This window comes from Prionailurus bengalensis, chromosome E2, assembly GCF_016509475.1.
Source record: "Prionailurus bengalensis isolate Pbe53 chromosome E2, Fcat_Pben_1.1_paternal_pri, whole genome shotgun sequence".
Classification (NCBI taxonomy): domain Eukaryota; kingdom Metazoa; phylum Chordata; class Mammalia; order Carnivora; family Felidae; genus Prionailurus; species Prionailurus bengalensis.
The window spans coordinates 50373403-50396028 of NC_057352.1; the positions used below are offsets into that span (position 1 = coordinate 50373403).

Genomic DNA, 22626 nt, shown 5'->3' on the forward strand with positions numbered 1-22626 from the left:
GGGAGCACAAAAGGCCCTGGCGAGGGAAATCAAATCGTAATCTTGCCCCCCCTCGCTCTCTGTGTCATCCTCGAAGCGAAGTGACTTGGAATCTAAGCCGCTTTCCCAAGCCCCCAGCCTCAGACCTAAGTAAGCCAAGTCCAAGGCATCCTGATGCCGAGCGGACAGCGCAGCCTCCCCAGCCAGTAGCCCAGCTGGGAGGGGCTGAGACGCCAGGTGGCCCTCAGGACCTAAGCCCAGAGCTGGCTGCCCCCTCCTCCCGTCCCTTCCCTGTTCTAGTCTCATCCCAGAGGCACAGGCTTGGTAGCAAGTCCGGGTAAATACAAGATAAATTTCAAAAAGTAAAGCATTCCGTCCCCCTTCCCCGCCCAGATAACAACAGAGTCCAGGCATCTGAAAAAAAATTCTGACCTCCTACAATCCGTGCTGGGATCTAAAAGAAGTCTCTGCTGCTGGGAGTATAAATTAGTGCATTCTTTCCAGGATGCGGTTTGGCAAGATGAATTTAAATCCTTAAGAACGGCCATAAGCTTTCTGAATTAGTAATTCCTTTCTAGCATCTAACTTAAGGAAATAAACTGGCAAGAAGGATTTATACACAAGGTTCATGGAAGTGTTGTTTATGATAATGAAAAAATTAGAAAGACTACAAAAGATTAGAAAGATGTGTGCCAGAATGCCAATCGTGATAACTTCTACATTTACAGACAACTTATTTTCTTTAGGTTTCTGTAATTTTACATTTTCCCCAATAGGCATTTAGAACTTCTCTGGTCAGAAAGAAACAAGACGTCTTTTAAAAAGCACGAACATGAAGAGAAAGAAAAAAAGAAGACAGAAAATTGCCTTATTAATCTTCCATGATGGGACCTAAGCAGGGCCTTAGGGAGCCTCACCTGATTCAAACAGAAACTGGAAAATCATTTACCAAAATTAGAGATCTCCCCCCACCCCTCACCACACCCCACATATTGAGTAATTGTCTCAAACTTTGACTTAGCTGTGAGTTATAGCTCAGTTGATAAAATCCTGTATATTTCTCACCTTTCCCCTCTTCCAACTACACTGTGTCATTCCCCTTCGGAAGCTACCAACATCTGATCCGTAAATAATTTGATATTCACCAGACACAGTTGTAATTTTCCAGCCTGTGGGTTTCCACATGCCATGTGGATTCCACCAAAAACTCACATTTACTTGGGGCAGGACCAGGGGATGTTGCCAAAGAGCTAACAAAAGCTCCAAGGTCTTTGGGCAGAGCCCTGGCAACGGAAGGCTGCCGGTGAGTAACTCGGAGAAGTGTGCGCAACCTCTGCCCTCCCCATCCCCACCCCCTTTGCGAAGTCTTCTCATAACAGACACGTGCAGCCTTCCATTTTGAATATTTTAATTAGAAAGGTACAAAACATCATGGTTCTTTATACAAGTTCTGCCTGAAAATAATTTAACAAAATGCAAAGAGGTGTTAATTCATGTCTTTAGCTATCTTCCCGTTTCTCCTTACCTTTTTGTGATTCAAACCAGAAACCATTTTTCATTTAAATCCCAAGAAAAAATGTGTAGGTATATAAACAGCCCTAGATAGTAAAAGACAAGGCAGAGGGGCCAGTGTTAAGCTAGTTTTGTGCTTGAATACTTCAAAGCGGCTGTTTCCAAAACTCCTATCTTGGTCAGCCTGAAATAAAAGGTGCTTTGGAAATGAGAACTGAATCTCCAAAGTAAACTGAGGCATACACGTGTAGAGGAGTGTGGGTGGGTGGGCCTGAAGCATGGTTCAGAGCAGGCGTGTCTCCAGTGCCAGTGACATCTTGGAATCATAAAGCAGATCCATCTGTCCTTTGAGGACAGCTCATTTCCTCACGCCAGGAACGGCAAACTAGCCTTCCGTGTGCAACAGAGGCCCATTTCAGCAGTCCCATCCTGATGACACTCACTTAGGCAGGAGGTTGGTCCTGTCGGACCGCTTGTCATTCTGCTAACAACCAGGCCGGATTAGGCTGTCCTGGGCGGGCAAGCATCCTCTTTACCCCCTCAGTGCACCTTGTTCGTTCTCCCCAAAGCTGCTCACTCTGACGGGCACCCTGTCCCTTCATCACGGGAAATACAAGTAGCTGGGTCTCCTGCTAGCCCTCCAAACAAACTCTGTGGTTGTTGGCAGCGGGAACCAATACTAACAACAGGTCCTCTGTCACCCGCGTCCTTTTCAAGAAGTGGGGGAGGGCTGTCAAGGAGGAGGAGTGGCAAGTGTCCAGGCTGTTGGGTAAGGGCCAGAGAGAAAGAAACTGTTGTTACAATCCTTACTTCCCCCACTGTTGCGGAGGGGACTGTGAACGAAAGAGCACTCTGGCTTCAGCCTGCTGTTCTAGGGGCACAGACAGGGCAAAAGGCAGGGCACAAAGCCAGCCACAGCAGGGCAGGGATAAAGGGCTGCTCAGCCCAGCTGATGACAGACCACTGTCTGTTAGCCTGAGGGCAGGTGGATGGTCCCGGTGTCCTGGAGTCGCCCACCGGACACGTGTGCGTGCATGTGCTCTCCAGCGCACCCTTTCTCTCGCTCCCATTCTCCCCCTCAAGGACCTCTCAGTTCTGGAAACCAAAGTTCTGAATGGGAAATTTAGATGCTCAGGAGTGGAAAGTGCTACTGATTTGCATATCTCTCACAAGAGAGGCCTGAAAAGAGTAAAAAGTGGTTTACAATAGTGGGAAGAAATGCATAGCATGTTTCTCAGTTCAAGAGAGGAAAAGTCTTTGCTTGACCAGAGATGGGACTCTTTCCAAGAGTTCTGAACTGACTGCAGTTTTCTCCTGAAATTCAAGTCTAAGGCAAAAAAAAAAAAAAAAAGCAAATTATAGCCTTCAGGAACCTCTGGATGTTTCCACAAACTAGTCCCTGAAGATTGTGGAGGTGCTTAGAAGACATGGAATTTGCGTAGAGAAAACTTACAACGGATTGTCCTTTGTCTCTGATAGGAAAAGGACACGCACGGGCACGTGTCCATGAGGAGCTCTTTGCAAAAATTTCTTAAGATGGCCGTTCCCAGAAGACAAGGCTGAGGTAGCCAGGGTCCTGCTTAGTTCTCAGAAATGGTCTTCTTATGATAAGTGCTCCTTATACAGTTCTCCCTGGGGCATTATGGTGACAGGGATCGTGGTCACCACCTGATTCTGAAACACAAATCTTTTGATTCTTTCAAACACCCAGAGGAAGATAAGCAGGATACTGACATACTGGATCCAGGCAAACTTTATCATTTCCCAGAATCCTGGTAGATAAGTACAGCCAGTTAAGGAGTCACAGATGATATTTTCTAAGTGGAAGTTAAGCCAAAGGTTTAGTTTAGACAGGAAATGGCAAAAATGTTTCAAATGCCCTTATGATAAAAGGGACGATAGAAGATTATTAATACATACATATGGATGATTCTGGTCTGAAGAATCGTCCAGAGATATGAAGAGGAAATGAGGTTGTTTTTTTTGTTTGTTTGTTTTTTGTCCCTGCACGAACAGCAGACGGAGTCATTTAAGCAATTTCCAATCTGAGGCTTCCCATATCTGTCCCTTCTTGGGACAAGGGAGGCACTTTCCTGTTTTTGAAACTGAGCTACTATGGCTCTTTAACAGAAAGGATATGAAATGACTTCCACTGGGTACCGGATGATGGCGTTAATCACAAATGGAGCCTCGGCGGCCCTTCCCACCAGCCAGATGGGGTTGGAGTCCATCAGGACGGTGGTTACTGCAACACAAGCAAGAGTTAAATCAACCCATGAATGCTCTCTCAATAAAATAATAAGGACTATCAAAGTACTCTTTGACCCCTCATGCAAATTCTGCACATCAGAACTTTTCCCAAAAAAATGACTCAGAAGGAAAGAGAATTGACTGTGCAAAGCTGCTCACAAATTATTTGTTGAAACACTTGTCAAAATATTTATGTTACAAACTTGGAACCGTCTGTGTGTTCTTCCACTGTTGAATGGCTAAGCAAAGGAATACTATGCTACCACTAAAAATATAACCAATTAAAAGTTTGTAGTAGCGCGGGGAAATATTTACATTACAAAGTACAAAAAAAAAAGTTGGATCCTAAAATGTTTTATAAACTATGATAAGAGCTGTATAAAAAAAATCTGCATATGGACAAAGACTGGGAGGAATAAAGAAAGAAAAGTTGTAGATGAGTGTTTTTGTTTTAACATTCCTCTGGTTTGGGAATAATGCCACCAGTGTATTACAAAAATTCAGGAAGAAGTACTGGGATTGTGGTCCTCACAACTTGATAAATGTGTGTGGGTAGTATCTACGATGTCCGGCTGCCACGTAACGCTTCAGATGCCTTTAGAGGAAACCTCAGACGGCCAACCAGACCAATGTGCTGAGTCAAGCACACACACTGGCCAGAGAGCCTTTCCTCTGTGAGGGATGGACACGCTCAGCGTTCCAGCCAGAACGCCGGGCCCCCTCCTCTACTTCAGCTGCTTATTTGGGGGTAAGTCAGTCACATTCCCTACTTCTAGCTGAAAGCCAGGGTTAGCAATTTGTCTTTGGTTCCTTTTACAGGTGTGGTGGGGGAGCAACTCAATTAGGCGTTTACAGAAAAAAAGAAATCCATCAAGCTAGTGATCAATAAACATGGGACATAAATGAGCACTCACCTGCTGGACGTTAAGAGTAGCGGTGGCAGGGGTGGGGTGCGGGGTCTTTAGATCAGGAGGCAAAGGACAGACCCTGGGTAGCCTGTTCCCCTCCCATCACTGAGTAGTCACTGGCTTGGACATTTCTATCATGACAAGAGTTCCAGTTGTGGTTTTGTCCAATGTTCCCACTGACCTGGAAGGTCCTGGAGAAGCAGCTGAATGCATTGTACCCATGACTCACCATTCCTGTCCCGGTAAGCGGCAACAATGTGGGTGAGGTCATAGTCACGGGCAAAAGGACTGGTCCCGTTGATTACAGACACCTGGGATGTGGCAGGAGGGTGTGGAGTGAGCCCCCAGCCACTTTTCCACTCATCCTTCTCTCCTCCCACCCACCCACAGCTGAGACTGGCCTCTTGTGCATGGTGGCCTGCTCAGGCATCAGTAACCCTTTCTTCAAGGATGGATGACCTCCCGTGCAACAATGTTTTCTAATGTTTATTTATTTTTGAGAGAGAGAGAGAGAGAGAGAGTGGGAGGGGCAGAGAGAGGGAGACACAGAATCTGAAGCAGGCTCCACGCTCTGAGCTGTTAGGACAGAACCCGATGCGTGGCTCGAACTCATAAACTGCGAGATCATGACCTGAGCTGAAGTCGGCCGCTTAACCGACTGAGCCACCCCAATAATTTAAATCATCTATGTTCAGTCTTCCCTTTTGCAGGGATAGAAAGAGGGGTCAATATCCACCTTTCACAGGTTTTACAGCTAGTTATAAAATACCCCTCTCTATTCCAAGGGGAGCAGTAATTCCTTACATTTTTTAAGGAGACCATGTTTCAACCCCTTTGTCTTTTTCTTGCTCTTCCTTGAATGCTCTGTAATTTATCTCTTTTAAGTGTAGAAATGGAAATAGGATAAAGTACAAATAATAAGCATCTAATCCTTTGAAGAAGGAAACGATCTCCTGCCTTCTAATATCGCATTCCTGTTGACATATGCTACTATATAAACCTTCATATAAAATGTTTATATCTTGGGGTGCCTGGGTGGCTCTGTCAGTTAAGTGTCAGACTCAGCTGCAGTCTTCAGCACCGTGTTGGGCTCTGTGCTGAGCCGACGTTGCTGAGTGTGCTTGGGATTCTCTCCCTCTCTCTCTCTCTGCCCCTCCCCTGCTCGTGCATGCCTGCTCTCTCTCTCAAAATAAATAAGCTTAAAAAAAAAGGTTTATATCTTATAGTCCCCCTCCTTTTCTTTTTTTTAACTTATATTATGGCTAAAGTGACCATAAATACATTTATCTGGAACAGTCCTGGTTTATGCCTGTAATAACTGATAACACTGAATTTCATTTTCAAAAGTAGAGCAGCCCAACTTATGTGGCCCCCCATGTGGTAAAAGAAAGGTTAGTCATGAGCGATCATATGCATGAGTTCCAGCCCCGGAGAGACAGTTCATGGTTCTGTTATTTACAAGCAGCAGGATTTGGGGAAAATTCATTAGTCTCTATCCGCCCCAGTTTCCTCATGTGTGAAAGGAGAGTTCAGTCTTTCAACAAATCTGTCTGAGTGCTTTCAGTGTGCCAGGCCCTGTTTTAGGTACTGGAGTGACAGTACAGAAGATGTCAGTGCTTTTGCCACTGGGGAGAAACAGCTAGCAAAGAACTGAAAACAGATCTTCGATATTTCCAGTGGAAGTACAGAAAAGAAATCTGGGTGTGGAGTGGTGGGCAGGGAGGAGAATGCTCTTTAGGAAGGAGTGTCAGGGAAGGACTGTGCTCAGGGATATTCCAGCAGGGACCCGAATGCAGTAGCAGAGCAGGCTGTGTGGACACTTGGCAGAGGGAAAGGCCAAGTGCATAACCTGGGGGGGCGAGGGGGGCAGGAACTTCCTTTTGCAGGCTTGAGGAACAGCAAGAGGGCCTGTGTGGCTAGAAAGCAGCCAGGGGGACCGTGATAGGACAAGAGGCTGGAGAGCTGGGAAATAACAGGAGCAGGCGTCTCACGAGGCTGCTGTCATGATTCAATGAGACGATATATTTAAACCTCTTAACACAGGGCTGGCATATGTTATGTGCTTAATAAACGGTGGTTAGTACGATTCCCCCAGTGTTTTACACGAACTGCAAAACACCGCTTGGAATATGCCGTGTGTGTGCACACGGGCACCCAAAAACAACACGCAGTTTAGTTCTTAAAGACAGATTCCCCCCCTTTTTAGATACAAATACAGGTGTATCTGTCTCTATGTTTTGAAAGAATTTGTGGCAAGAATTCCTCAGAAATCCTCTTCTGTGCCACCCACAGAAAAATGCTATTTCCAACTTTCATGTCCTCCCTCTTCAAAGAACTTGGGAAACGGTAACAGAGAGAAACAAAAGAGGTGGACAGTAAAAAGCACCCTTACATTGTACCGAATGTCGAGGCCACCGCAGCTTAGGGGATGCTTCTGCTGCAGCCTCAGGTCTCCGTTCACATAGAGCTGGGACCCTGGCACAGCAAAGGAGGACTGGAGAAACGCCATGCTCTGCATCACAAATGTCGACATCCTCTGAAATCATCACAAGGAGAGACGATAGCCATTTCAGTCACATCGGAAGGCTCTGCGTTCCCAGCATCCCTGTCTGTGGTTGCTGCCTACTAGTCCCTTAAACACCAGGGTTAGCCATGCAGGAAGCACCCCGCCCAGAAAACCCTCTGAGCGTCTTAGCAGCTCACCTACATTAATAGGACCCCAATGAGAAGCATTCGATTTCCCTCAATTAAACCCCAAACTACACCTCATAATAGAGCCTTGTGCAGCATGAGTTTTCCTAGAGATCAGGGAGAGGGCTCCGTTCTATTAAAACACAAAAGGGAGGGGACGGGCTGCCGCAAGGAATGGACTCACGTGCAATCGGTAGGAGAAAGTCAAGATGAGCTGCACACCAAGAACATGTTCTGTGGACTGCAGAGGAAGCTCCAGTTTAAAATGTAACACGTCCATTTTCCCATCCTGGTTCTTGTCTTCTTCTCGAGTCTAGGAAACCCAAAGAGGGCCAGTGACCCTGGTCCTTAATGAGTCTGGGAAGAAGCCACTGTTGTACACGTGACCCATTCCTTTGCTATTCACAGGATTTATCTCCCCCACCAAAGGAAACAAAGGAATAAATGGGTATAAATGGATCAATATCAGGGAAAGAGACGCCATGTGCGTGGCCCCTGAGCTTTCGTACTAGTGCTTCTCAAACTGAAGAGGAGCTTGAAGCGGCAAGATCAACAGCACCGGGATGGCATTTTTCTTTTTTCGTTGTCTCCTTTGATCTTTTTGGTTTGTTGTGCTGCTGGCGTGTTCTTTTTTCTTTGGAAACACATCTTGAGTTTACATGGAATATTTAAATAGCACATTAGGGGGCGCCTGGGTGGCGCAGTCGGTTGAGCGTCCGACTTCAGCCAGGTCACGATCTCGCGGTCCGTGAGTTCGAGCCCCGTGTCAGGCTCTGGGCTGATGGCTCAGAGCCTGGAGCCTGTTTCCGATTCTGTGTCTCCCTCTCTCTCTGCCCCTCCCCCGTTCATGCTCTGTCTCTCTCTGTCCCAAAAATAAATAAATAAACGTTGAAAAAAAAAATTTAAAAAAAATAAAATAAAATAAAATAAATAGCACATTAGAATTGCCTTCTGCTTCTCTAGAAGTCAGCTTTTTATTTTTATTTTAAAAAAATTTTTTTAATGTTTATTTATTTTTGAGACAGAGAGAGACAGAACATGAGCAGGGAAGGGGCAGAGAGAGAGGGAGACACAGAATGTGAAGCAGGCTCCAGGCTCCGAGCTGTCAGCACAGAGCCCGACGCGAGGTTCGAACTCACAAACTATGAGATCATGACCTGAGCCGAAGTCGGGCGCTTAACCGACTGAGCCACCCAGGCGCCCCTAGAAGTCAGCTTTTTAAAATAGAAAAAAGGGGAGCTGGGTGGCTCAGTCAGTTGAGCATCCGACTTTGGCTCAGGTCATGATCTCACAGTTTGTGAGTTCGAGCCTCGCATCAGGCTCTGTGCTGTCAGTGCGGAGCCTGCTTCCGATCCTCTGTCTCCCTCTCTCTCTGCCCCTCCCCTGCTTGTACTCTTGCTCTCTCTCTCAAAAGTAAATAAACATTAAAAAAATTGTTTTAAATAGAAAAGAAATGAATCTTCCTCATTACGCATTCCCCCAAACAGACTCAGAAGAAAACCACCGAGCTCTACTTATACTTTGTTTAACCACGAGCGTCTTTGCTTTAGACTATCGATACTGGACCTCGTTCTCATCATTGATGTCGGGGCTTGGAAGCTGAGTGCCTCTTTTGGTACCAATCAACACAATGAAAAAGGAAGCTCTGTAAAATCAGTGAGGCATTAAAACTACACAGATGATTTATAAATTATGGACATGAAAGTAGGGAAAACAGAGACCTAAGGAAGGAAAAAGGCAAATGACGGCTCATAAAAAACACCAGAATCCAGCCTCACCTCCCATAGTCCCACCCCATAGTGACCCTAAAATGAGTAACCGGGAAGATGGTCACTGAAATAAGATCACTGTGACACGATTCCTTGGCACAGCTCTGGATCCTGTTGCTACAAGTGACCCTTTTCCCCTGTAGGTCCTCAGAAAGATTCTACTATGGTATATCAACATTCTCATCTGCATGCTCTGTGAACAGATTCATTTTGCTTTCTGCCATTACTACCATGCAAGGAAGAGATTCTTTGTTCTTTTTCGGGCTACTACGGTTGTTTGAGATGAAGCCAGCTCAGTTTTCAGGACCTTTCAATCATGTCTTTCCTTCTAGACAATAATGTCCTTATCCTAGGCCTTGTGACAGAGAAGCCTACCCTCTCTCTCTTCTGTCGGATTCTGTTTTCTCTGTCCTGTTCCATCAGCTTCACAGGTGTAGGGGAGAGATATCTGTTACAAGGCTGGCGATCAAGTCGCTGAGGCAATGAGGTATTAGCAATTTTGAGTAGGATGGGGAACAGGCTGCCTTGTCTTCCCGTGAATTTTCTTTGGTTGGGAAGACTGGCGAGACAAAGTCGCGTTAACTCTATGTAGCGGACCCCTGCCTTCTGGATCTTAGGATTGGAGAGGAAGACAAAGATCAAACATCTCCACTTGCAGGACAGGAGAGTGGCTGGGATGAGTTGCTAGAAGAATCTAGACCCCAACACAGTGTGGGGGGGACAGAAATGCATTTTTTATTTGATCTTTACAATAAAGCCTGAGGGAAGCAGAGCGAGTATTATCCCCACTGTATGGACGAGAAAATTGAGGTTCAGGGAGATGGAGGGGTTTGTCATGTGTGGCTAGTAGTGGTAAAGACTGGATTTGAAACCTCATCTTTGACTTAGAATCTCGTCCTCTTTCTAGGACTAAAACGCCCAGACTTAAAAAACCAAACCCTCAAGGGGAAAACGTTGGGTAGGACAAATCTTTTTGCAAAAAGTCAGCATCAAAGTTTGTAAGTCTGTGTTCTGTCTGTGCACACACTTCTGCTTCAAGTTCACACAGGACAGGGATCTGACACCGGGGAATAATTTAGTGTCTGCCTGTTAAATTCACACGTTACTTTGTCAAGTTTTTTTTTTAGGGGCCTACTAGGTGCCAGGCACTGTCGGGTGCTGGGAATATAATGGCAACCAAAACAGATGAACTCCTTACCCTAATGGCGCTTTTGTTCCCGGCCAGGGAGGCAGAAAATAAATCAATAAACAAATAAATGTGGTAAGTGCCACAAAGAGAGATAAAATAGGCTGAAATGAAAGAATGACAGGGTAGGATTTCACAGCCATTTTTTACAGGAAATTTTCAGGAATATCTGACTGTGGGAGGCTGGGATGAAGTGAGGTGATGAGGCACAGAAATATCTGGGGTAAGAGTGATCCCTGCTGACAAAGTTCACCCGCTCCGTGCTGTGCGCTGTGTGCAAAGTGGGTCAGTGCTTAAGGGAGCGAAGAGGCCAGTGCCGCCGAGTGGGTGAGGAGGGAGGTGGAGGCTGAGGCCAAGGCAGCAGGGGGTGAACGAATGATGTATGCACTGCATCTCCCACAAGTGCCCGCCGCCAGGTCTGGCTGTCACCCCTGCAGGGTGGGCAGGGTGGGCTGCATTTCTGTGCCAGCACTTGGACCACTGATGACATCCACCATTTCATTCCACTGAGTTCAAATCAAGCTTAACACATGTGCAACAGGTCTACAGGCAGGCATTCAGAGAGCTAATACTTCTTTACCACAAGTTCAAGGTTAGTATCTAAAACCCAATTGGTGTGTTTGGCTGAGAGAATTCATAAATTACACCAGTACCTTATTTTTACAAGGCATATGTACATTTTGAAGCAATTTGTATATGCATTGATTGTCCCATCTGATTCCTCTGCATACCTCAGCTATAGTAAAAATTAGCAATAATTAAAAAGAGCTCTTTACAGTATTACAATGAGGCTAAGAAAGGGTATGGGACCCAGTGACAGAACTGGGGCTAGGACTTAGATTTTACAGGCTCTATTTAGTGCTCCTTCTACAATAGCCCACAAGAACCTTAATTTCAGGGGCGCCTGGGTGGCTCGGTCCGTTAAGCGTCTGACTTCGGCTCAGGTCATGATCTCACAGTTTGTGGGTTTGAGCCCCACATCAGGCTTTGCACTGATGGTGTGGAGCCTGCTTTGGATTCTGTGACTCCCTCTCTCTCTGCCCCTCCCCCACTCTCTCTTCTCTCTGTCTCTCAAAAAAATAAACATTATAAACTTTTTTTTAAAAAAGAACCCTAATTTTAAAGATTTCTGGTGGTTAAAGCAGGATAATCCTTTAGGATATATGTGAAATCAATACAAATATACTAGATGAGATAAATGCAGGCATTGGTAGGTTTAGTCAATTCTCATCAGTGTGCCTAGATCCATCTGGGGCCAATCAGGAAGACAGAAACAAAAGTAAACAATAACTTTAACAGAGGGAGTGTAGTACAGGGAATAATTAGTAACAAAAGTATTAGAGGATCAGAAAGGCAGGAGGGGAGTACCAAGTTAGGGTGACGGCAGGAAGCAGCACCACACCTAGGTCTGCGGAAGGAAGGGAAGAGGCTGGCATTACCTCAAGGAGCTGGGACCCAGACCTCAGGAGCCTGGAAGAAAGAACCCACCAGAGAGAATCAATAAGGCTGGAGACTTCTTCCTTCGGTTTGCTTAACCCGGGCAATGGTTCTTCCCTCTGGTTGCAGTTTCAAGTTTTCTCCCACTCCCAGAAGTAAGCTCATCATGCCTCCTACAGGCCGAGGCTCACAGAGAGCCAGTGGGCAAAGGAGGATGTGGTTTTCAGCAACTCAGAGAGCAGGACAAGGCAGGGTGGAGGAGGATGGGTGTGGAGCGGAACAAGACCCACTGACATGCACACCACCTGACTGTGAGAGTTGCTGTAAATTTAATCACCGCCATTACTTCCGGAGGGCTCCAACTTGTAACATTTTCCCCATTGGAGATTCTATAGTATTGATGGCTTGTTGGAATTTTGTTAGGCCCCTGTTTGCTTTCATACCTTTTAATTCTTTCATATCATATTCTTTCATCAAAGGTTAATTTATTAATTTTTTTCAAAGGATTTTATGTTTAAGTAATCTCTATACCCAATGTGGGGCTCAAATTCACAATCAAGAGTTGCATGGAGTACCAACTGAGCGAGCCAGGTGCCCCAAGTTTAATTTCTTAGTGTATACCAGTGTCCATTGTGCTGTATTACTTGTCATCATTAGGTGTTTCATTTTTTTCTTTTAATGTTGAAAATATTCTTTGGCACAGTCTTTCGGTCTCCAGCAAAGTAGGGACCAATACTTTATGGCCCCTAGACTCATCAAATCCTTGCTACCTGCATTTCAATGAACCTAAGATACCAACAATTATAAAATGCACCATTACTTTATATCCTAGCACCTATTATATGGGCACCTGGATGGCTTGGTCAGTTGAGTGTCTGACTCTTGATTTCCGCTCAGGTCATGATCCCAGGATCGTGGAATTGAGGCCGACATCAGGCTCGGTGCTGAGTGTGAAGCCTGCTTAAGATTCTCTCTCTCTCTGCCCCTCTTCCCTGCTCACCCACTCTCTCTCAAATAAAACAATATATATGTATATACTTATTTATATATATTTACATACATATATATGTATATTGTTATATATATATAATATACATGTATATACATATACATATATATATATATATACATAATAAATTGATCTAGGGATTCCTAAAACTTCTTTACATTTTGATACTCTTGCATCACTTTGTGACTCAATGTTAGCCATGCTTTTCTATGTAATTTTGTCTTTTGGTAAAATATTAAAAAAAATTTTTTAACGTTTATTCATTTTTGAGAGACAGAGAGAGAGACAGAGTGTGAGTGGGGAGGGGAGAGAGAGAGGGAGACACAGAATCCGAAGCAGGCTTCAGACTCTGAGATGTCAGCACAGAGCCTGACGTGGGGTTCCAACTCATCGACCGCAAGATCATCATGACCTGAGCCAAAGTCAGACGCTTAACCGACTGAGCCATCCACGTGCCCCAATAAAATTTTTTTTCTGATAAAATATTTTTTAAAAATTAACTAAAATCCATTGGTCTGGGTTCTTAAGCAGGCTTTAAAATTATGGGGTGCTTTGGTGGTTCAGTTAGTTGAACATCCAAATCTTGGTTTCAGCTCAGGTCATGATCCCAGCCCCGCGTTGGGCTCTATGCTCAGCATGGAGCCTGCTTAAAATTAGCCTCTCTCTCTCCCTCTGCCCCTCTTCCCAGCTCACATGAGTGCGCTCTCTCTCTCTCTCTCTCCCTCAAATACAAATTTTAAAAGTTATGTAGAGCTAGCCTATTTTTAAGTGCCTCTTGAACCTTCCAAATGGCCAACATTTGGTTCTCAGGGTTAAGATAATGTTTAATTACTGTTGCTGGGGTTTTCTTTCAAGATGCCGTTGTCCCTTCTGGAAGTTTCGGTCCTGGCACATCTGATGTTTGCACATGGGTAGGCAATGAGGACTATGCCAAGCCTGTCTCCCGGCAGCAGCTATTGTAAGATACCTTAGAGAGGACAGATTTTGATTTGAGAGATGTGAAAACAAAATGGGTATCTCAGACGCATGATGCTCTCCACTCACCTTCCTGAATCCCTTTATAGCCTTCAGCCCCCATATTCTACGGGTCCACACATGCCTTAAAGAGCTACGTCACCTTCACCTTATTGAAGAGAGAGGTCACCCTGTGCTTTTTTTTTTCCTTCTGTCATTAGCAACAATAGCAACAACAAGAAACTCAGACTTTGAAAGCATTTGAAGCATAGGGACTTCAGAGACGCCGTGCAAGGTGATCTGACCAAAAGGAGAAGCAAGGCCGTTTCTGACTGCTGAGGCATTTTCCCAAATTAGCAGCCACAAAGCCACTCCCCAGCATTTGGTCAAACCTTGACCTAAAACCACTGCTTCCCTAGTGTATTACTATAAGATCACCCACCTGCTTTAAAACAAAACAGACTTAGTTCACATGTGATAAAATATACAATTCAGTAGATTTTAAGATATTCAAAAGTTGTGCAACTATGACCACTATCTAAGTTCCAATTTCAAAATATTTTCTTCATCCAGAAAAGAAACCCCAAGCACATGAGTCACTACCCATCTCTCCCCTCCCCCAATTCCCCAAGCCTGTGGAATCCTAATTTCTGTCTCTACAGATTTGTCTATTCTGAACATTTAATATAAATGGAATCATACGCTGTGCTGTTTTGTGGTTGGATTCTTTCACTTAGCATGTTTTGAAGGTTCATCCACACTGAACCTTCCTTTCTGTGGTTGAATAATGTTCCATTGTATGGCTATAACACATTTCGTTTATCCATTCATTTGTTGATGGACATTTGGGTTGGGTTTTTTGCTATTAGAAATAAAGCCTCTATGAACATTTGTGCATGAGTTTTTGTTTAGCTATAGGTCTTCAATTCTCTTGGGTACACATATACCTAGGCATGGAGGTGCTAGAAAATACGGTAATTCTAGTTTAACTTTTTGAGGAACTGCAAACTATTTTCCAAAGCGGCTGTGTCACTTTATATACTTAGCCGCTGTTATTGTTTTTGGTTTGTTTTTGCCTTACTTGGGCACTTTCTAAATTTTTTCCTTTAAAAATTGTTGTCATTATCGTCTAAATATCTGGAATATGTATTACACTCTTATCGTACAAAATTTAAAAGGTAAAAGGGTATACAGCAAAATAATATATAGTGAAAACGTTTCTCTCCCATCCTAACCTTAGCTACTTAATTCCTTCCCCAGAGCAATCAATGTTGTGTCTTTTGAATCCTTCCAGAGAAAGAACATGCATGTGTGTATATGTGTATACAACCACACACACATATGTTGCTATTTTTTCTATTATTTTTATATGAATGGAAGCTTACAATATATAATTTTTGGTTTTTGTACTTACCAATTTCTTTTGGAGGCAATTCAATATACAGAGATCCACTTCATTAAAAAAATAGCTAGGGGTACCTGGGTGGCTCAGTTCGTTGAGCGTCTGACTCTTGATGTCAACTCAGGTCATGATCTCACAGTTTGTGGGCTCGAGCCCCGTGTCAAACCTGCTTTAGAGTGTAGCCTGCTTGGGATTCTTTCTTCCTCTTTCTCTGTCCCTCCCCAACTTGTGTGTGTGCATGCATGCACTCTCTCTCTCTCTCTAATAATAATAATAATAATAATAATAATAATAATAATAATAAACAACTTAGGGGCGCCTGGGTGGCTCAGTTGGTTGAGCATCCGACTTTGGCTCAGGTCATGATCTCACGGTTTATGAGTTCGAGCCCTGCGTTGGGCTCTGTGCTGACAGTTCAGAGCCTGGAGCTTGCTTCAGATTCTGTATCTTCCCCTGTCTCTGTCCCTCCCCCCGCTCATACTCTGTCTCTCTGTCTCTCTCTCTCTCTCTCTCTCTCTCTCTCTCAAAAATAAACAAATATTTTTAAAAAATTAAAAAAATAATAACTTAAAAAAAATAGCTATGCCGGGCACCTGGGGTCAGTTAGTTAAGCCTAGGACTCTTGATTTTGGCTCAGGTCAAGATCTCATGATTCTTAAGATTGAGCCCAGGATGGAGCTTGCTTGGGATTCTCTCTCTGCCCTTCCCCCACTTGCACAGGAACTCTCTCTCAAACTAAATAAACTAAAAAAAAAAAAAAAAAAAAAAGCTATGCAGCTATGCAACATTCCACTGGGCAGATGTACCACAATTTCTTTGCTGAGTCTTCTATTACTACATGGGTTGTTTACCTAATTACAAACAATGCTGCAATAAGCAACTTTTTACATAACTCGTTTCACATGTGTGCACAAACCTAGGGTACCTGGTTGGAAATGGAAGCAGGCTTGAAGCAGGTCTGAAGCAGGCCTGTACATCTGTAATTTTGATAAATAAGGACATGTATTCCTTCAAAGAGGCTGTTCCAATCTACACTCCCATCAGTGGCACACGAAAGTGCTCACACACTTCCCTACGTCTTGACCACGGTGTTGTCACACTTCAATTTTTGCCTATTTGATAGATTAAAAAATGGCATCTCAATATATTCTTTGCGTTTCTCTAATCGTGCGTGTGATTTCATATATTTAAGAGTCAAATGTGGTTCCTTTTCTCTGAACTGTTTACATTCTTTGTTTTTCTAGTGGGTGCTTGGTCTTTTAATTATAGATCTGTAGGCACTTTATGTTAGGGAAAGGAGCTTTTTACAAGTGATACAAATAATAAAACTTTTTCCTAGTTGTCATTTGTGTTTTGACTGTGCTTATGGTTTTACCATGCCAATAGTTTTAAAAAATTATTTTTATTTTTATAGAGTTGAATTTACCCAAAAGTTTCTTTTATGGCTTCTAGATTTAATGTCACACTTCGAATAACCTTTCCTATTCCAAGATATAAAAGCTTTCGCCCACCATTTGTTTCATTACTTTTATTATTTCATTAAATTTTTTTTTCATGTTTATTTTTGACAGAGAAAGACAGAATATGAGTGGAGGAGGGGCCAAGGGAGGGGAGACACCGACTCTGAAGCAGGCTCCAGGCTCTGAGCTGTCAGCACAGAGACTGACGCGGGGCTCCAACTCACGAACCGTGAGATCATGACCTGAGACGAAGATGGAGGCTTAACCGACTGAGCCACCCAGGTGCCCCTTATTTCACATTTTAAACTGAATTTTTATCTGTTTGGACTTTAATTCTGGTGTAGAGTCTGAGCCCTGGCTCCATTTTAACTTTTTCCATATGGCTTCCCAGTTGTCCCTACACCATTTTATTATGTAAGTCAGCTTTCGTCACTGATTTAAAATGCCACCTTTATGATATATGAGTGCTTTTCTATACTTTTTATACAAGTTCTTCAAACCACACTGCTTTACTTATTATGGCCTTAACGTATAGTTTATTATCTGATAGAGCTATTCTCCTTGTATTACCCTTCTCTTTGTCCTAGAGTTTCTGTCTATCTCTCCAAACTGTTATGTTTTCATTGAAAATGCATTGAAAGTATAGATTAACCAAGGGAGAAGAGGTATCTTTATGATGTTGAATTTTCCTATCCAAGAGTATGACAGAAATCACCATTCTTTTGATCTCTTTTGTGTCATTCACCAGTCTTTTTATTTACATAGATCTTGTGCATTTCTTGTTAAGCTTATTCCTAATGAGTTTATTTGTTGAGTTGCTGTTGAGATCTGTACTTGCACTATATCTTCTAGCTCATTGATTTATATCTTATGATTGGAAATTATTCTCAAACCAAGGGCTCAGCTAGAATGAAGCAAATCATTTACTGAGAAAGAACACAGATGACATACTCATAGATTACTTATAGACACTGGCCTGGAATGGAGGGAAAAGAAAGACTAGGAAAAAGGAGCTTTGGCTTTGTGTTACATAGTGTAAAATTACCTGGTATTAAAAAGGATTAATAGTTCTGGGCACCATAAAAATAAGAGATTGTCTTGGTTTCGTGGATGAAAAATTGGCGAAGCAGGGGGAACATGAGCAGTGCTCTTGAGGGAGTAGTTTCCGGTTACAGGGATAAGAGCCTCGCTAACTAGCAGTCAGTTGGGGAAGCCAGTCAGTTGGTGGATGAACAAATGAATAAAACCTAATGTTGTATCCTCGTTTTCATGATTATTTTTAAGTTTTCCTAATTAATTCTTAGACTCAAGTAACCAGGGAGTATGATAGAGAGGAATACACAAATGTGATGAAAAAAATCTTCTACCAAAAACTTAAAAGACAGGGAATACTAATCTAAAGTAAAACGAGCAAGTTAATTTTTTGTTTGGAATAAACAACGCTTTTGCTTCCACTTTTGGAAAGTAATCACATGCATGTGGAACACGAGAAATACAGTGGGTATACAGTGAAAAGTAAGCACATCTTGACACAGCCTCTCATCCATAGTCACCCTTCTCCACAGGCATTATCATCTCCAGTAAGAATAAAAATGGGCAACATGTAATGATTAGTGAGGAGTTACTGAAGGAGATTTATCTCCTATTCCAGTTCTATGTTTTAAAATCAATTTTTTAATCCCATCTGGTAATTTTTTTATGTTTTTATTATTTATTTTTGAGAGAGGGAGAATGCAATTTGGAAACAGATATGGGGAAGGGACAGAGATAGAGGCAGACAGAGAATCCAAAGCCGGCTCCATGCTGAGAGCAGAGAGCCCGATGTGGGGCTCGAGCCCACCAACTGTGAGATCATGACCTGAGCCGATGTCTGACGCCTAACCGACTGAGCCTCCCAGATGCCTCTAAAATTAATTTGAAATACCTGATCATTTAAAGAATCAAAGGTGTTCAACAATGTTTGTTACAAAACGCAGCAGACTTCCAGCCCCATGGCAAATTTTTCATCTCATTTACTGATTATGTAGAAATGTATCTCCATGTCTTTAAATAACATTGGCACAGGCACTTCTGTATTTCTCAGTGTTGGGCATTCTCTATTGACTTGCCATAAGGAGAGATGAAAGGTTAGTTTTCTGCCCTCCACTCCTCAACTGAGTTTAACTCTCATTTTGGTTAGTCAATCTATATTCAGTGTTCCCATAATTATGACTAAGTAAATCCTTTACCTTTCTCCTTTTTCCTTACTTTTTATTTCACTGGATTTAGTAATTATTTCCTTGGTTAGTTTTATGTTTACTGATACAATTTCAACAAACAGCTTGTATTCCAATTCCTCACAATTTGATGTTTAAAGGTGCAAGATTTACTCAAAATCTTGTTCACTGCAGTATTCTAACAGTGAAAAAGTAAAAGCACATCAAACATTCACCAAGAGAGAATTGTTAAATCCATTACAGTTATTCCATATTGTGAAACACTATGCAGATTTTAAAAATAATAAGGTTAATTAACAAGTATACATATGCCTAACATGTACCTTTAATTTTGTCATTATATATACTTGTAATTCTTTAATATTTTACAATGAGCATGCATGTTTAACACCAGAAAAAAATATGAAAATTTAAAGTAATCAGAAAAAAAACAATCTGAATTCATATTTTGTTTGTTGTTATCCATATGTCCAATCAGATTAAAAAAAATTGGGGGGTAAAGAGATTCAACTTTGGAAAAAGAAAAAATAGAATTTTTATACTTCTAAAGGAAAATGTTTTCAGAAAATGAGCAGAAAGGGGGTGAATGTAGAGGAAACACTCATCCTGAACCAAATACTAAATTACAGACAGTAAAATGTTTCCTTTTCATCCTGGACAGCTGCAAAATGGAGCAGCAGCCACCCTTACAAATCCAGGGAGGCGGGCCTGGGCCGCGCACATTCTGGGGAGGTCGCTTGACCAATGAGCGCCTCGGCTTCCACGTGTCAGGTCTGCATTAAAAATGCATGCCCTTGCCGGTCTCTGGGGCGATGCACAAATGCAGCGACACAGTGGGGTAATTAATAAGAACACCTTTCGGCCTTTGTGATTCATAAAGGAATTTTCGCGACCACTCATCCATCAGGCCAGGCCCACGGAAATGACGGGGACGAGACACAGGCTATCCCCAGGCTTCGGGTCTCTGTGTAGGACACATGCTAACAGCAGTGGCTAACTTTCTTGGGGTTGCGGACTGCTTGAAGTCAAATGAGTCAACAGAGTCACTTCCCGGTAAATTAAACATATACACAGGCCAATGTGCCTGTGTACACAATTTTCGTGGGTTCACGACCCTTAAGACCCAAGCTGGGCTTAAGACCCCAGGCCGGGCCCGCTCACCCTCCCCCCGCCACCCTCTCCCAGTCCCGGTGGCCCTCTAGGCCTGAGGGAGAACCACTTACCGAAACCAGCGGGACGCGCAGGTGATCCCCCTGCAGTCGGTTGAAGGCGGGGAACGTGCTCCAGGCCAGGAACCCGCCGTGATCGGGTCCCAGCAGGGCCACGAGTAGCACCTGGTGCTGGAAGCGCACGGTCGGCTGCTCTTCGTAGCTGCTCCGCTTCAGCCAAAGCCCTGAGATAGAGAGGGCAATGGGGAGGTCACGAAGGCGGGCACCGGCACAGCGGGCCGCGGGGAACTGTGCGCTCAGCGGCCGCGGGCAAGCTCACCGTGGCTCCGGAAGGCCACCAGCAGCGGCGGGATGTACGTGAGCACGGCGGCCAGCAGCAGGAACAACGCGGCCTTGGAGCAGAGCCCCGCGCGGTAACCGCGCTCCACCGGATGAGAGAAAAGCTCGTAGAGCGCCATGAACTCCGCGCGGAGTCCAGCCCCTTGTCCCGGAGCCCTCGCGGTTCCAGAGGAAGGACCAAGTTTGGCTTCTCCTGGTTGCCATAGCCTTGGTCTCCACGGCAACGGACGGCGCAGCGAAAGGAACCAATAGCAAGGACGCGGGGCCTTGGCAGGGGTGGGGCTAAGAGGGGGCGGTGCCCGCTGGTGGGCGTTAGACCTCCTTTCGGCCTTACGTTCCTTTTCCAAACGCTAAGTGGAAAAAGGGTATTTCCGAGCCCAGAATCGTCGCCATCCCCTGTGTTAATACTTGCGCAAAACAGGATTTTCTAAAAGTTGACTTGAAGTAACTACCTGCTTATGTGCCAACTGTTAATCCCCAATGTTATGCATACTTAAGTCCAATCAGTCACAGCACACTATACATTACAGGAAAACACAAATGTGGCTGTAGTTCTGGCGGTGGCCCCGCTAAGACCAAAGCCAGGTCCCTTTGTCTCCAAAATTTGTTGCTTTCACTATACTCCGTAACAGGACAGAGAAACGGGACACAAATCTCTGAGATCTTCGAGGGATAAAAGATAATTACTACATGGTTCTCGGCTATACTTCATTACCTTATACTGGGTACAAGCTTCGCCACCGGTTTTAAGGGAAGGTGGGGTCCTCCACAGAGATGACACTGGCTCATCACTTAATTGAATGCTTCCACCACTATCACCACCGCCCCCCCCACCCCCCCCCCACCCCCCGCCTCAGCCAGTATTTCGTGGCAGAAGGAGGCCCTGAAGGATCACATTGCAGTTCCAAAAGGTAGTGTGTTCAGAGAAAAACCCAGTAGTTGATGCCTCTATTTTGAAGGCAACCTAGAAATGTCTTTTAGATGAAGAGAATAGCTGAGATCCTAACAACACAGACACCTGAGAGGTCAAGACATGACCATTTGGGAAAACTATCCAGGGTCCTCCCCATAGTCTAAGATGACAATAACAGCCATAAGATTTTGACATATATGGTCTGGTACTAATCATCCTTGCTTTAAAACTTTTCTGAGCAATCCCTATCCAAATAACACCAGTATTCTTCACAGAACTAGAACAAACAATCCTAAAATTTGTATGGAGCCAGAAAAGACCTCAAACAGCCAAAGCAACCCTGAAAAAGGAAACCAAAGCTGGAGGCATCACAATTCCAGACTTCAAGCCATACTACAAAGCTGTAATCATCAAGACAGTATGGTACTGGCACAAGAACAGACACAATGGAACAGAATAGAGAACCCAGAAATGGACCCACAAACATATGGCCAGCTAATCTTTGACAAAGCAGGAAAGAATATCCAGTGGAAAAAAGACAGTCTCTTCAGCAAATAGTGTTGGGAAGACTGGACTGCAACGTGCAGAAGAATGGACTTGGAGCAGTTTCTTACACCATACACAAAAATAAACTCAAAATGGATGAAAGACCTAAATGTAAGACAGGAAGCCATCAAAATCCTAGAGGAGAAAACAGGCAACAACTTCTTTGACCTCGGTTGCAGAAACTTCTTGACATGTTTCCAGAGGCAAGGAAAACAAAAGCAAAAATGAACTATTTGGACCTCGTTAAGATAAAAAGCTTCTGCACAGAAAATGAAACAATCAGTAAAACTAAAAGGCAACCGAGGGGATGGGAGAAGATATTTGCAAATGACATATCAGATAGTTAGTATCCAAAATCTGTAAAGAACTTAATCAAACTCAGCACCCCAAAACACAAATAATCCAGTGAAGAAATGGGCAAAAGACACGAATAGACACTTTTCCAAAGAAGACATCCAGACGGCCAACCAACACATGAAAAAATGCTCAACATCACTCATCATCAGGGAAATACAAATCAAAACCACAGTGAGATACCACCTCACCCCTGTCAGAATGGCTAACGTTAACAACTCAGGCAACCATAGATGTTGGCGAGGATGCAGAGAAAGAGGGTCTCTTTTGCACTGCTGGTGGGAATGTAAGCTGGTGCAGCCACTCTTGAATGTATATATGTATACAATGGAATATTACTTGGTGATCCAAGAGAATGAAATCTTGCCATTTATAACAATGTAGATGGAACTAGAGTGTATTATTCCAAGCGAAATAAGTCAGTCAGAGAAAGATAAGTAGCATATGATTTCACTAATATGTGGAATTTAAGATACAAAACAAATGGACATAAGGGAAGGGAAACAAAAATAACATAAAAACAGAAAGGAAA

General features: G+C 43.6%; 1 protein-coding gene across 1 annotated transcript; it reads right to left on the reverse strand.

Annotated features, from left to right (window-relative positions):
• Nucleotides 1-1370: 1370 nt before the first annotated feature.
• Nucleotides 1371-21539, reverse strand: TMEM231 (transmembrane protein 231). The gene is made up of 7 exons (XM_043599709.1): nucleotides 20262-21539; nucleotides 19997-20166; nucleotides 7525-7653; nucleotides 7042-7185; nucleotides 4879-4960; nucleotides 3631-3736; nucleotides 1371-3274 (listed from the first exon to the last, which is right to left on the reverse strand). The coding sequence occupies exons 1-7, from the start codon at nucleotides 20398-20400 to the stop codon at nucleotides 3094-3096; spliced, it is 951 nt and encodes a 316-aa protein (XP_043455644.1). The 5' UTR covers nucleotides 20401-21539; the 3' UTR covers nucleotides 1371-3093.
• Nucleotides 21540-22626: the final 1087 nt, after the last annotated feature.